This window comes from Poecilia formosa, unplaced genomic scaffold, assembly GCF_000485575.1.
Source record: "Poecilia formosa unplaced genomic scaffold, Poecilia_formosa-5.1.2 Scaffold112, whole genome shotgun sequence".
Lineage (NCBI taxonomy): Eukaryota > Metazoa > Chordata > Actinopteri > Cyprinodontiformes > Poeciliidae > Poecilia > Poecilia formosa.
The window spans coordinates 1,709,631-1,721,701 of record NW_006800051.1 but is presented as its reverse complement, the minus strand read 5'-3'; the positions used below and the strand labels follow the sequence as shown (position 1 = coordinate 1,721,701).

Here is a 12,071-nt window from a genome sequence, read left to right as displayed (position 1 = left end):
CAAGTTCTGCATATTATTATTATTTTTTTATTTACTTGGCATCACACAAATATTACAACATGGACACATGTTACAGCAAGGTCACAGAACCAGAACTTCATCAGCACCATCAGCAAAAGGCACAAGTCCGGAGCGGTCACTCGGGTCCGACGGTAAACTTTAGAACCTCCCCTCTCTAATCACAACAGAACCTCTGAGCAAAACGTCCTGGTGAAGAAATTATCCATTTTCTGGTTCTGGAGTTTGAAACTGAAGCAGATTTTAATTTTTAATAAGCACCACTTAAATTTTACAAGATAAATTAAATAATACATAACCAAACTGCAAATAAAATGGATGAACGAGTGTTTTCGACACTGGATTAGTTTCAGAAATTAGCAAAAAATAAACATTATTTTATCATCATTTTAAAATATATTAACCCCTTCATGCATAGTGGTCACTACAGTGGACAGCTGTCTTAAAGCCATTTTCTTGTGCTTCTTGTGGATTTTTATGTTATAAATGCACACAGACCACTGAAGTGGACATTAATGCATCTTAAAATACACCATCAACTACTGGCCATCAGCTGCAAATGCAAGAAATTATTTTTGTTTAATCCAATATGGCCGACAAACAAAAAAGCATGCTGACCGACCCGTTCCCTCCTTCTACTGTAGATGACTTTTGCAGGTAAAAAAAATATTGACATCAGATAACCCCCAAAGAACAATATTACTGATGTATTTTTTAAATAACAACTTTGTATTTGGAGAAAATTACAACTGATCACCTAAAAGAAATAAAATTAAAAAAAATATATTTTTTCTTTGTACAAAATGTTTTTCCTACCTTTTTTTATGCCTTAAATAAAAAAAATTGGAAAAAAATTCTGACACAAAGGATCATAATTCATGCATGAAAGGGTTAAAATATGAGTTTTTTTCAAAGTCAAAGATGAGGAAGTTGTCATTTATAGAGAATAAGAACCCCAGATGACGTCATTAAGGGAGTTCCGTATAATCACAAAAAAAAAATAAATTTGATTGTTTCAGTTTATTTAAACTTTTTAAAACTTTTTTTAATGTCTGCTCATCCCTTTTTGATAAAATCGACTTAAATATTTTATTTAAAAACAAAAAACCTATTTTACCAAAACGTATGAACCTAAAACTCTCAGTTCAAAGCCTTTCTATCATACCCCAACCTGATTGGACGGTGGCAATTCAAACTGTCCAATCACAGCTGAGCGGTTTCAGAAACACAGCTGCAGGTCCCGGAAGGGAAATAAAAAGTTTTGAGAAGTTTGAGTAAAAAAAAAAAAAAAAAAAGCCACTGAACCAGAATGTTCCAGAATTTCTTCCTGTTTTATAAAGAATCAAACCATCCATCGTCTGATTGGACAGTTTATTCTGTTATCATCCAATCAGGTCCAGATCTAAAATGCTAAAAGTTTTTAACAATTTTTCTACCGACAAACTTAAATATTTCAGACTTTTTATCTGAAAGGTTGATAAAATTTAAAACCTCTTGATTTCTAAACATTAATATCATAAACTCCTTTATTTTATTTTTTTAAATAGAAAGTGTCTAAACGTGCATTTAGTTCATATTTTAATTATAAATATATCTTCATACGGATTCAAAATGCTTAAACTGAAGGAGATTAAAGGCATCTGTGAGACAACGTACTGCCTGCGGGTTCTAGAGGTCCGTTTCAGTCCCAACCGGTCCAATACGTTGGTACCGACTTCAAATATTCTTCAAGTAAAAGCGGATGCGAGCAGACTGATGGACGCGGCGAGCCGATCGGTGAGCAGGCACAGCGGTTTGGTCCGAGTGGTGAAGCCCCGGCGGCTTCGTTTGGGTTAAAGTCCAGAGGCTCGGCGGCACTGCGGCAGGAAGCCGCACAAATCTCATCCATTGCATAACGAGACGCTGCTGCTCCATCAGAAAGTCCGGTTTGAGGCTAAAACGCGACAACAGGAAATAAAACCGCCACAGACAAACACCGACCAGTTTGGCATCATAGATCTAAAGTTTGGAGATTAATTCGCAGAAAACAATAAAATTATAAACATCTGCAGTCCTGTAAGTCAGGCAGAATCCGTCCAATTAAAATGTTCCCTTTCGTACCAGCTGATCACCTTCTAACCCAATCAGGCACTTTGATAAAGACGACCAATCAGAAGACGGAGTTCAGCCATTAGAAACCGTTTCAGTACACAGACAGGAAACCTTATTGCACCGGAGGAGTTCTGCAAGTCCGAACCGGAAACAAAGATCCGAATCAGGAGAATTTCAGGGAAAAATAAGAGAAAAAATCGTAAATTTCAGAAAAATATGACAGTGTATTAGGGCAACAGTGGGTAGGAAAAATAGGAGTAAATAATAGCAAATTTCCACCAAAACCTTTTTTAGGAAAAACAAGAAAATTGTTGAGCTCAAAAGTAAATTTAAATTTGTAAATTTAAAAATGTAAATTTACTAGAAGAATTTTGATAAATTTTCTTAATAAAAAAATAAAAACTTTTTTTGGGGTGTGCTGTGGTGGCGCTGGGGTTCAGCACAACCCTCATATGGAGGCCTTGGTCCTCAACGTGGCCGTCGCAGGTTCGATTCCCGGCCTGGCGACCTTTGCCCCATGTCTTCCCCGTCCCTCATTACCCACTTTCCTGTCTAACTCTTAAACGGAGGCCACTAGAGCCATTTGGAAAAATGGAGTTTCCAAACATCAAAAATGTTCCACTTTTGAAATTTTCCAGAAAAACATGAAAGTTTCTGAGTTTTTAATTTTAAAAACTTAAAAATTTTCAATGTTTGAATCTGAGAAAAAGCATAAAAAGTAGAAAATTTGTGACAAAAAAAACCTGACCTTTGACTTTCATCTAGATTTTTTTTAGATTAAGCTCAAAATTTCTGAGCATTTTGTAGCAAATTTGTGACTTTTCTAACTGAGTCAAAAAGTCTTCAATGTTTTTTCCAAAATTCTCAAAATTTCAGCGTTTTATGGTGGATATTTACTCTTCTTTTCTCTCTCAAATGGCCGTAACACGCTGTCGTAGAAAAACACAAACAGAACTTCTGAAGCTCTAGATCTAGCGGTCGCTCACAGAGGGGCGCCGCCAATCCGGCTCTGATCAGGTTTCAGCAGCTCAGCGGTGGGACCAGAACCGCCCCCTCAGGCGAAGTACATGGTCCTCAGGGTGTCATGGTGGATCTGCACGGCCTTGGCCAGCGCCTGCGGGTCTCTGCCGTTGCTCTGCCCTGAGATGTGGCTTCCCTCGGCGCTGAGGCAGCAAACAGAAAACACCATGAGACACCAAACGCATCACCACTGACCGGGAAGCTGCCAGGGAAACCGGGTTCTCCCGGTTTAAAACCTTCAATATGGAGGACAAATCCTGACAAAACTGGAACTAAAGACAGAAATAAATAAAGGCTTGATGAAATCACTAATGTGAGAAATATTACATCTAAAAATTACAAAGAACTTTCCCGACTTATTTGATTATCTAGTGTAACATTTTTTTATTGTATTATTTTTTATGATTTTCTAAGAACCCATTATGTTAATTAGTTTTTATATATGATGGTAAATATTTATAATTTTTAAAATTATTAATTTAAACTTATTACTATTATTTCATTTTCCATTTTATTTCCAATCTTATTGTTTTCACAATTTACTTATTTTTTATTTTGTCATATTCCGTATTTATCTAATGATTTTTTTTATTTTCTCCCCTCTTATTGGTCAACATCTAGAGCTCTGCTATTCAATAGATTAAACATAATTAAATAATACATAAATTCTGAATGAGAGAAATAGGAACAAATATGAGTAAATTAAATATATGAAATGACAATATGAGAAAAAAGAGACAGATAAAATAATTAAAAAAGAGTCGAACGAAACAATTGGATTGAAAATAAAATGCTTTTTTTCTACTAAAAAATGATCAACATTTAGAGCAAATTAAACAAATATTAAGATAAAAGAAAAAAATGAGTAAATTAAATATATGAAATGAGAATAAAAAAAGAGAAAAAATAAATAAAAAATGAACTAGCAATTATAAATAAAATGGAAAATGAAATAGTAATTAATACTTTGAAAATGATAAATAATTTATGTTAAAATGTAAAGTCAAATAAATTGGGAAAGTTGTTTTTTGGATTAACTATTTGTCACACTAAGAAGTTTATCAAGCTGATAATTTATTTCTATGTTTATTACCAATTCTGTCAGGATTTGTCCTCCATAATGACTTGATTTTTGTCTCTAAAAATAAAGATTCCTCAAAAATAGATTTGGAGACAAATTTTTTTTAAACCTTCTCTAGAATAAAAAGAAATATAATCGCTCCTCTGATCCAAATTAATGACAGGATTTTAGTTTGTGACTTTTAGCTGCTTCTGTTCACTGCTGCTAGTTTTTTACAGAGCTACGGCATTACAGGCTGATATGAAGTTACTAGCTCACACACATTTATCTGGATTATCACTGGTTACAGCTGGACAGAGTGCTTTTAAATCCCAGTGCAGGGTGCCCGGTGGTTAGGTCTCCAAGCCAACCGTTTCTCCTAAATTGAGTCATTTAGGTCATTAAATCAACCCAGTGTGCGGCTGGCCAGACTCACCTGTCGTGCTCTTTGTCCACCAGGTGGTAGCGAGCGCGGAACGCCACCAGGTGGGCGTAGTAGGCGGGCGCGGGAATGGAGACAGAGCGCGTGCAGCGGACGTAGGTGTGGCACAGCTGGTAGGTGAGCAGCTGGAACTCGTCTGCTGTGAAGCAGTTGTCGTCCCACAGGACATGGTAGTGGGAGGGGCGGCTGGTTCCCTGCAGGGGGCGACAGAGAGGCGCTGAGCTGTCGGAGACCTCAGAACCACTCGCAGACACGCTGCTGAGGTCAAGAGGTCAAAGTTCACCTGGATTCCAGCGTGGCTGCACAGGTAGAAGTCAAACTCGTAGGGGTGGGTGATGTCCGTGTCCACGGTGGTACCAGCTGGGATGTTCCCGCTTCGGCCGACCTGAACCGGTCAGAACATCCATCAAGTAAATATCTACCATCAAACATCTGTGATCATTTCAAAGAAACAGAATTTTATTTTTGTTTTAGGTTTAAAAGTTTTGCAAAAACAGGATGGATATATTTTGGGATGTTGAAGGTTGTGGAAATGGATGTAAACAAAAAAATATTTTCAAATGTTACAAGAAATTATTGTTGGTTCTGAACGTTTTATTGGTTCTGAACGTTTTATTGTTGGTTCTGAACGTCTTATTGTTGGTTCTGAACGTTTTATTGGTTCTGAACGTTTTATTGTTGGTTCTGAACGTCTTATTGTTGGTTCTGAACGTTTTGTTGGTTCTGAATGTCTTATTGTTGGTTCTGAACGTTTTATCGTTGGTTCTGAACATCTTGTTGGTTCTGAACGTTCTGCACTGGTATGTTCTGGTTTGTTTCTTATGACTTTATTCTTCTAATTAAATGCATCAGCCACCAAGGTTCTCCCTCCAGATTTCCCAGAATTTGGATTAATCAATAAAATCTGATCAGTTAAAGTATTGGCTGCATCTCTCACTCGCTCATTCCGATCTGCGCAGAAGAGCCGCGTGTGATGGCGCTTCTGAACCACGATGAAGGTGATTCCTGGCTGGTACTCCTTCTCCAGGCTGATGCATGCCTCCCTGATGGCCAACAGCTCGTAGTGCAACACCTGGACAGGTAGAGACAGGAAGGGACAGGTAGAGACAGGTAGAGACAGGAAGGGACAGGTAGAGACAGGAAGGGACAGGTAGAGAGAGGAAGGGACAGGTAGAGACAGATAATAATGCAAGAACACATTCAGAACACTCAGTAAACTGGAGCTGGAAGACATTTTAAATATCCAAAATAAATAAAACGACAGAAACAACAGACCTATGAAGTCTCTGTATGATGATTTATTGCGACAGGCTTGGTTTGAATTGCTGCTTTACGGATGAATGTATACAGCAGTAACTCAGTATTTGAACTGTCTGGGGTTTACAGTGTGATGAAACAGGAAGTGAGGCGTCACCTGTCTGAACTGGCCCTCCGACACGCCGTCTCTGTAGAAGATGATCCGGGTCGGCTTGTAGCGGGTCGACTTGTAGAACTGGATCAGCAGCTCTCGCACCATGGAGGCCAGGTCCTGGATCACTTCCTGCCTGGGCCGCTGGACCCGGACCGTGGCGCAGTACCGGCTGGGGTGGGCGTCCATGCTGCCGACCACCTGCAGGGGGAGATCAGCTCCAACTCAGCTAACTTTTAAAAGGTCGCAAAAAACAAAAATAACTTAGTTTCCATCTGCTGCTCTGAAGCAAATCAACCAGGCTAGCAAAGATTTTATCAGCTGTTGATGCTCAGGTAGCAATAAACAACAACAAGATGGTGGACTTTAGTGCCTCTGGTAAGGCACAGAACCACCGGGTGGGAAAGTTTGCTGCATCAGAACTTATTCTGCAAACGTGTTTCCATTGTTAGATGTTTTTTGGAAAAGCCGAAAACCATCTGAAGATGGGTGTAAAAAGTTTGTTTTCGAAATTTTGTAGATCAATTTTGCCTTTTCTTACCCTAAACCTCAAATGAACGTAAAAACGTTGAAAAATTGAGGAAGTTTTTTCTATTTTGCTGTTTCCATCCATCTAATGCGACACTTCAGAATGCAAATAAAAAACCGCTGATGGAGCGTGGCTACTGTTCCCCTTTAATAGTGGCGTTTCATGCCTGACCTGCAGGGGGTGCTGAGGTTTAAACATAAACGTCAGAGGAACCAGAAGCGAGCTCTGGTCGGACGTTCTCACCGCAGCGATCGACGGCTTCTTCCCGTCGCCGGCTGGAGGATGAGTGACGTCCGCGCCGAGGAAAATGATTGGCTGCTGGAACACCGACGGCCTGGAGGGGGCAAAGGTCAAAGTTCACCGTCCATCAGAGGCCTGCGAGAGGAATCAGCAACGCGTGGGGGTCGTACCGCTGGTTTGGAAGCAGGATGTTGTTGATGCCTCCCAGCTTGACGTTGATCTTCAGGCAGAGGTTGGAGAGCGTCTGGGGCGACGTCTTCACCACGTTCTTCACCTGGACGCACTGCGTGGCCATGCCCAGCAGCGTGTCTCCCACCCGCTTCACCTCCGCTGTGGGGCGGAGCCAGGCAGTCACGCATCACTTCCTGCCGCGGGGCAGAGCTGCGACAAGCGGTCAGCTTCTTACCGTAGACGGGCGTCTTCCCGGGCAGGATGACGATGATGAGCTGCAGGCCGGCGTAGGTGTTCTTCAGGTGCCGGAACATGGGCTCCACGCTGTCGGCGCCCTGCGCGTACTTACAGAAACACGGCTGGCCCTGGATCGGCATCCCGGCGTCCTTGGAGATCTTCCTCAGCTGCTCCGTGAAGCTCCTGGGGAAACAGGAGCCGGGCTGGGAGCAGCTCATCCGCACGGCTGAAACTCATCTGCATTCCTTCATTCTTTACTCAGGTTAGTTTCGTCTGAAAACGTCTTTATGCTAATAAATTTAAGTAGGAGACAATAACTATTGTCTACTATATAATGCGAATATTTATTAATTAAACATTTATTCAGAGTTGACAAAATGATTTTATTAACATTAATATTTAGTTTTTAAAAAACTAGAATGTTTTAATTTACAAAATAATTTACTATTAATTTAAATATATTTTTTCTGAATGTTATTTTATTATGTGTATTTATTTTTATATACATAACTTATGCATAAAACAATAATCTTTATAAAATGCCTTTATCTGTATAAGTTATGTAAACAAATTTTGACTTATCCAAATCCTTTGTGTAGGGTTAAAAATAAGAAAAAATAATAGTTTGAACTAATTTCTTTTATCAATATTTTATATATGACTTACATAATAATATTAATTTTTATAGATTTTACTCATTTTTATAATTTTGTCTAAATTTAGTTTGTTGATCTGTATTTAAATAAATGCATCTATTTACATTAAACAGTAAATATTTAAATGTATTTTGGGTTAACAGCAAAACAATTCTAATAAAAATTAAATATAAATATGAGAAATTACTTCATTAAAATTTGACAAAACATTTTATAAGAACTTCCTCTTGGTTTTAGAATATCCTTGCAGTCTGCCTGGACGGAGCCGGCAGCTAAAGTCTGGATATTTCTGAGTGTTTTATGGACGCCGCTCTGATCTCACTTCAGGATTTCCTCTCTGCACTGGCGCTGGGTGGCGAAGCAGGCGATGGCCCACATCTTGATCTCCACTCCGGTGTGGAACTGCTTCCCCCTCATGTCCCACACGCCGTGGCTGGGCGTGGCCACCGTGCGGTTCTGCAGAGACAGCAGGCGTCGGTGCCGACAGCCGCTCACACGCAGGCCGCGGCGCTGCTGTGAGCTAACTGAGGCCTGTTAGCAGTGACTGGACGAGGTTAGAGATGTGTAAATCAAGCTGCTTTTCACACAGACGATGCACAGCAAACAGAAATGAGTGAAAGCAAAGCTAAAGTCAGACGCAAAGTGGAGCTGCAGACAAACAGGATTTCTCCACAGAAAACGTTTTTAACTTTATGGTTTTAAACTCATTTTAAGACTCAAAATGTAGAGAAGTATAAATGATGACACGCAGAAGACAAACATTATTAAATACTTTGTTCACATCAGGGTACAAGAACCTAACAGACGATCCCAGCAACTGAAACATTCAAATGGTGACAATTTTTCAAGATGGTCGTCGAGAAATACATAACCGGATCCATAAAAATCAGATTTATTCATCATTTCCTTCATTTGTCAATATGGCCATCATGGTGGTCACAGAAAATTTAATTTTGCTCTAAAATCACGAAGTAGAAAAACGTGTTTGGTGTCACATCATATTCTAGCTATGAAGAAACAAAGATCAAAGATATAAAGATTTTCTTGTTTTCTTTTTCTGATGGACATTTTTCAAAATGGCCTCCATGATGGTTATGAGAATATATGATTACATTAAAATCAGCAGCAGTTATTAACAAAAGCTTTCCAAAAACAGTTATTTCACTAAGCAACAATCTTAACTTAGCTGAAGCTGAACACATGAATAAATTAGCAGAGCACTAAACGTGAAGCTGTGGCCTTCAGCTCCCCTTTGGACACATCAGATGTGTTTGAATTTTAACTGATTCAAACGACAGACTGGATTTAGTGAAAGTTTCTTTTCCAACACAGTTTGAGTCGCTCTTATGGAGCATCTGTGGAGAAATCCGGGTTAACTTCTGAGCCTAAGACAGAGATTGAAAAGGGAAGGTACCATAATGGGTTCAGAGCTCACCCTGCCGCCATACTGCAGCATGGGGGCCGGCAGGACGCGCCCCGTCACCTGAGCCATCTCATCGCGCACCCGGAACTGGAACTCCTGGACGAACGGGTCGGACTCGTAGTTGGCGCTCCTGACCTGCAGGGGGCAGAGCAGTTTCTGGTGAGCCTGAACCGGGTTCTGCTGGGATCGAGCTGAGGGTTCTGCTCTCACCAGGCGGCTGATCTCCTCCTGCCGGTCGGGGGCGGAGCGCGCCGTGGCTTTGATCATGGTGGACGTCTGGTTGTCAGTCAGCTTCTTAATGCAGCGCTGGCCGGGAACGATGTTACACACCTGCACACACACACACACACACACACACAGCAGCTGAGTTCAGTCCTGTTTTAATGCATCAGCATCATCACAGTCATTTAAACTGCAGAAACACAAAGGAAATCCAGTGATGAGCTTCCAGGTCAAATAATAACAAAAAACTAAATAACTGTCAGAAAGTCAGAATCAAGTTTTTGCCAGTGGCCCTGATCATATTTTGTATAAATGGGTTCAGTTTATCAGTGGGAACTGTGAACATGAATGGATTCAGTTCAGTGAACTGGTCGGTGGTCTGCTCACCTCCAGCGGCAGGTAGGTGTGTTTCTGCTCCTGGCCCACCTGCAGGCAGGGCAGGTGGGGGTACTTCAGCTGCAGGCTGTACTTCTCCCTGAAGTACTGCGCCACGGTGCGCTCCACCGTCTGGCCGTTCTCCAGCTGCAGAGGGAACCTGCAGGTTCAGAACAGCGATCCGGTCAATGTGGGCCCTGCAGCGCCTGCAGCTGCGAGGAAACACGGGGGGAGACGTACGTCTGCAGGCTGGCGGGCCGCCGCGTCACGTTGCACACCCTGTACTTCCTCCGCATGCTTCCACAGTGGGTCACTTCCACTTTAAGACCTGAACGAGCATCAGACACATTTTACTTCTTCATTGTGAGGAAGCAACCAGGCATTTCTCTAAAATCTGCTTCAGTGAAGCTAAATCCAACATGTGAATCTGAATAAAAAGTGCGAGCGCCTTCAGAAAGCCTGGACACGTTTTCCCACCTTTGATCTCTTTGGTGAATTTGACTCGGTGCGAGTCCGGGAGCGAGCGTGGCTGCTCGTCCATGTTGTGGATGTCCAGCACCTCACACATGAACTGGATGACCGGCTGCGCTTTGTAGAAGGCCGTGGCTGAAACTGGAGGAGGAAACGACAGTCTGAGCTTCTAAGCTTAAGACACGTCACACACATTATCACAGAGCCTGCAGTTAACCTGGGCTGGAACGATTAATCAGATGGTTTATTTACTGTGGAGGAGTCGACAGTTTACCCTGTTAAAAAATGAAGTAATGAGTTAATCAGACTGTAAGAATGCGACGAACAATTAAATGCGCACGCGGCTCCGCCTCGCCCTGCTGGAGCTGCGGAGAAACAGTCCTGTCAATCAATCATCCCAGAAGATTTTCACTGGACTCGTCCTGCTTCCCTTCCCTTCACGGCAGAACGAGCTTCCTGTTCCACTCAGATCCTCCCCGACACTCACCATCGATGTTCAGCATCATCTTCCACATGGCGGGCCGCACCGACTGGTGGAAGCCGAACCAGACCTCCCGGCCTCCGCCCAGCGGGTGGTCGTAGCCCTCAGGGGAGGAGAAGAAGGAGCGACCCACCGGGGTGTACCTGGGGGGGACAGAACCACACCGTCAGCTCAGCTCCTGACGGGGCCGTCAAGCCGTTCCAACATGGCGGCACTGACTTCATGGAGGGCAGGTGTCGCAGGACGACGTCCACGGCGTGAACCGGGTTGGTGCTGAGCGGCTTGTCCAGGTCCAGCGGCTCAGGGACGCTGCGTCCGGTCAGGACTTCGTGCAGCAGGTGCCAGCTGACCAGCGACACAAACCTCATGCTGACCTTAAACGGCCGGTCCTTCCCGCCTTCGCCCGGCAGCGTGACGTCCAGGTCCACCTGCACCGGACCAGAGGAGACCACTGAGGAATCGGACCGGACCGGACCGACCTCATAAAACCGAATAAACCAGGAAAGGTCACACCAGCAGACTGCCAATATTTCAGATAATTAAACAAATAAATCAATAATTATCAATAGACTGATATGAAACGCTTATATTGTAGATACGTTGTCCAGCCGTATCGTCCAGCCCTAATTTCATTTACTCAAAAGGAACTTTAAACTTGTCGGTTTTTAGCCTTGATTTAAAGGAACTCTGCGTTTCGGCCGTTTTGCAGTTTTCTGGAAGTTTGGATCAGCAGCTGTCTGGTTGATTTTGTAGGCGGTAAAGATAAATGCTTGGATGAGTATGAGATAGTAAATATCTCAAGATATTTCTGGGACATTCGTCCTTTAATGCTGGAAATGTTGTTCCGGTGACGGAAAGCCGACTTTGCAACTGTCTCTATGTGGCTGTGAAGGTTTGGGTCCGAGTCCGCCCAGGTTTGGATCTCTGGTTTCCAGCTGTAACTGGAGCTGCGCTAACTCCCTTCAGTCTTACCCCGCCTGTGGCCACAGGAAGTGGACTCGCCGTGTAGAGACTCCTCTTCCCATCGTAAACCGGTAGCCGGTCGCCGAAGATCGTCACCTTGAAGTGCTGCACCATGGAGTCCACCACCTCCCTGGAGCAAACAGAGCACCCCGGGTCAGACGCTGCCCGGCAGGACGGATGCCCGGAACCGGGACGGACGCCAAGGTCCAGGACGGACGCCCGGGACCGGGACGGACGCCCGGGACCGGGACGGAACCCGGGACC

At 43.0% G+C, this 12,071-nt stretch overlaps 1 protein-coding gene across 3 annotated transcripts in view; it reads right to left on the bottom strand.

Annotated features, from left to right (window-relative positions):
* Positions 1-3,014: 3,014 nt before the first annotated feature.
* The window catches only part of ago3b (argonaute RISC catalytic component 3b), a 14,399-nt gene continuing 5,342 nt past the window's right edge, over positions 3,015-12,071 (bottom strand). For 2 of the 3 annotated variants that reach the window (XM_016675261.1, XM_016675262.1), the window contains exons 4-20: positions 11,817-11,937; positions 11,064-11,272; positions 10,851-10,987; positions 10,370-10,504; positions 10,133-10,220; positions 9,905-10,052; positions 9,506-9,625; positions 9,287-9,430; positions 8,195-8,328; positions 7,215-7,399; positions 6,979-7,138; positions 6,812-6,902; positions 6,046-6,240; positions 5,569-5,703; positions 4,915-5,016; positions 4,626-4,825; positions 3,015-3,272 (exon numbers count right to left, since the gene is read on the bottom strand). In XM_016675261.1, the coding sequence (XP_016530747.1) occupies positions 3,164-3,272; positions 4,626-4,825; positions 4,915-5,016; positions 5,569-5,703; positions 6,046-6,240; positions 6,812-6,902; positions 6,979-7,138; positions 7,215-7,399; positions 8,195-8,328; positions 9,287-9,430; positions 9,506-9,625; positions 9,905-10,052; positions 10,133-10,220; positions 10,370-10,504; positions 10,851-10,987; positions 11,064-11,272; positions 11,817-11,937 (2,413 nt within the window). In that variant the 3' untranslated portion in view covers positions 3,015-3,163. The remainder of the gene's footprint in view (positions 3,273-4,625; positions 4,826-4,914; positions 5,017-5,568; positions 5,704-6,045; positions 6,241-6,811; positions 6,903-6,978; positions 7,139-7,214; positions 7,400-8,194; positions 8,329-9,286; positions 9,431-9,505; positions 9,626-9,904; positions 10,053-10,132; positions 10,221-10,369; positions 10,505-10,850; positions 10,988-11,063; positions 11,273-11,816; positions 11,938-12,071) is intronic. The other variant, XM_007560056.2, reaches the window with a different exon arrangement.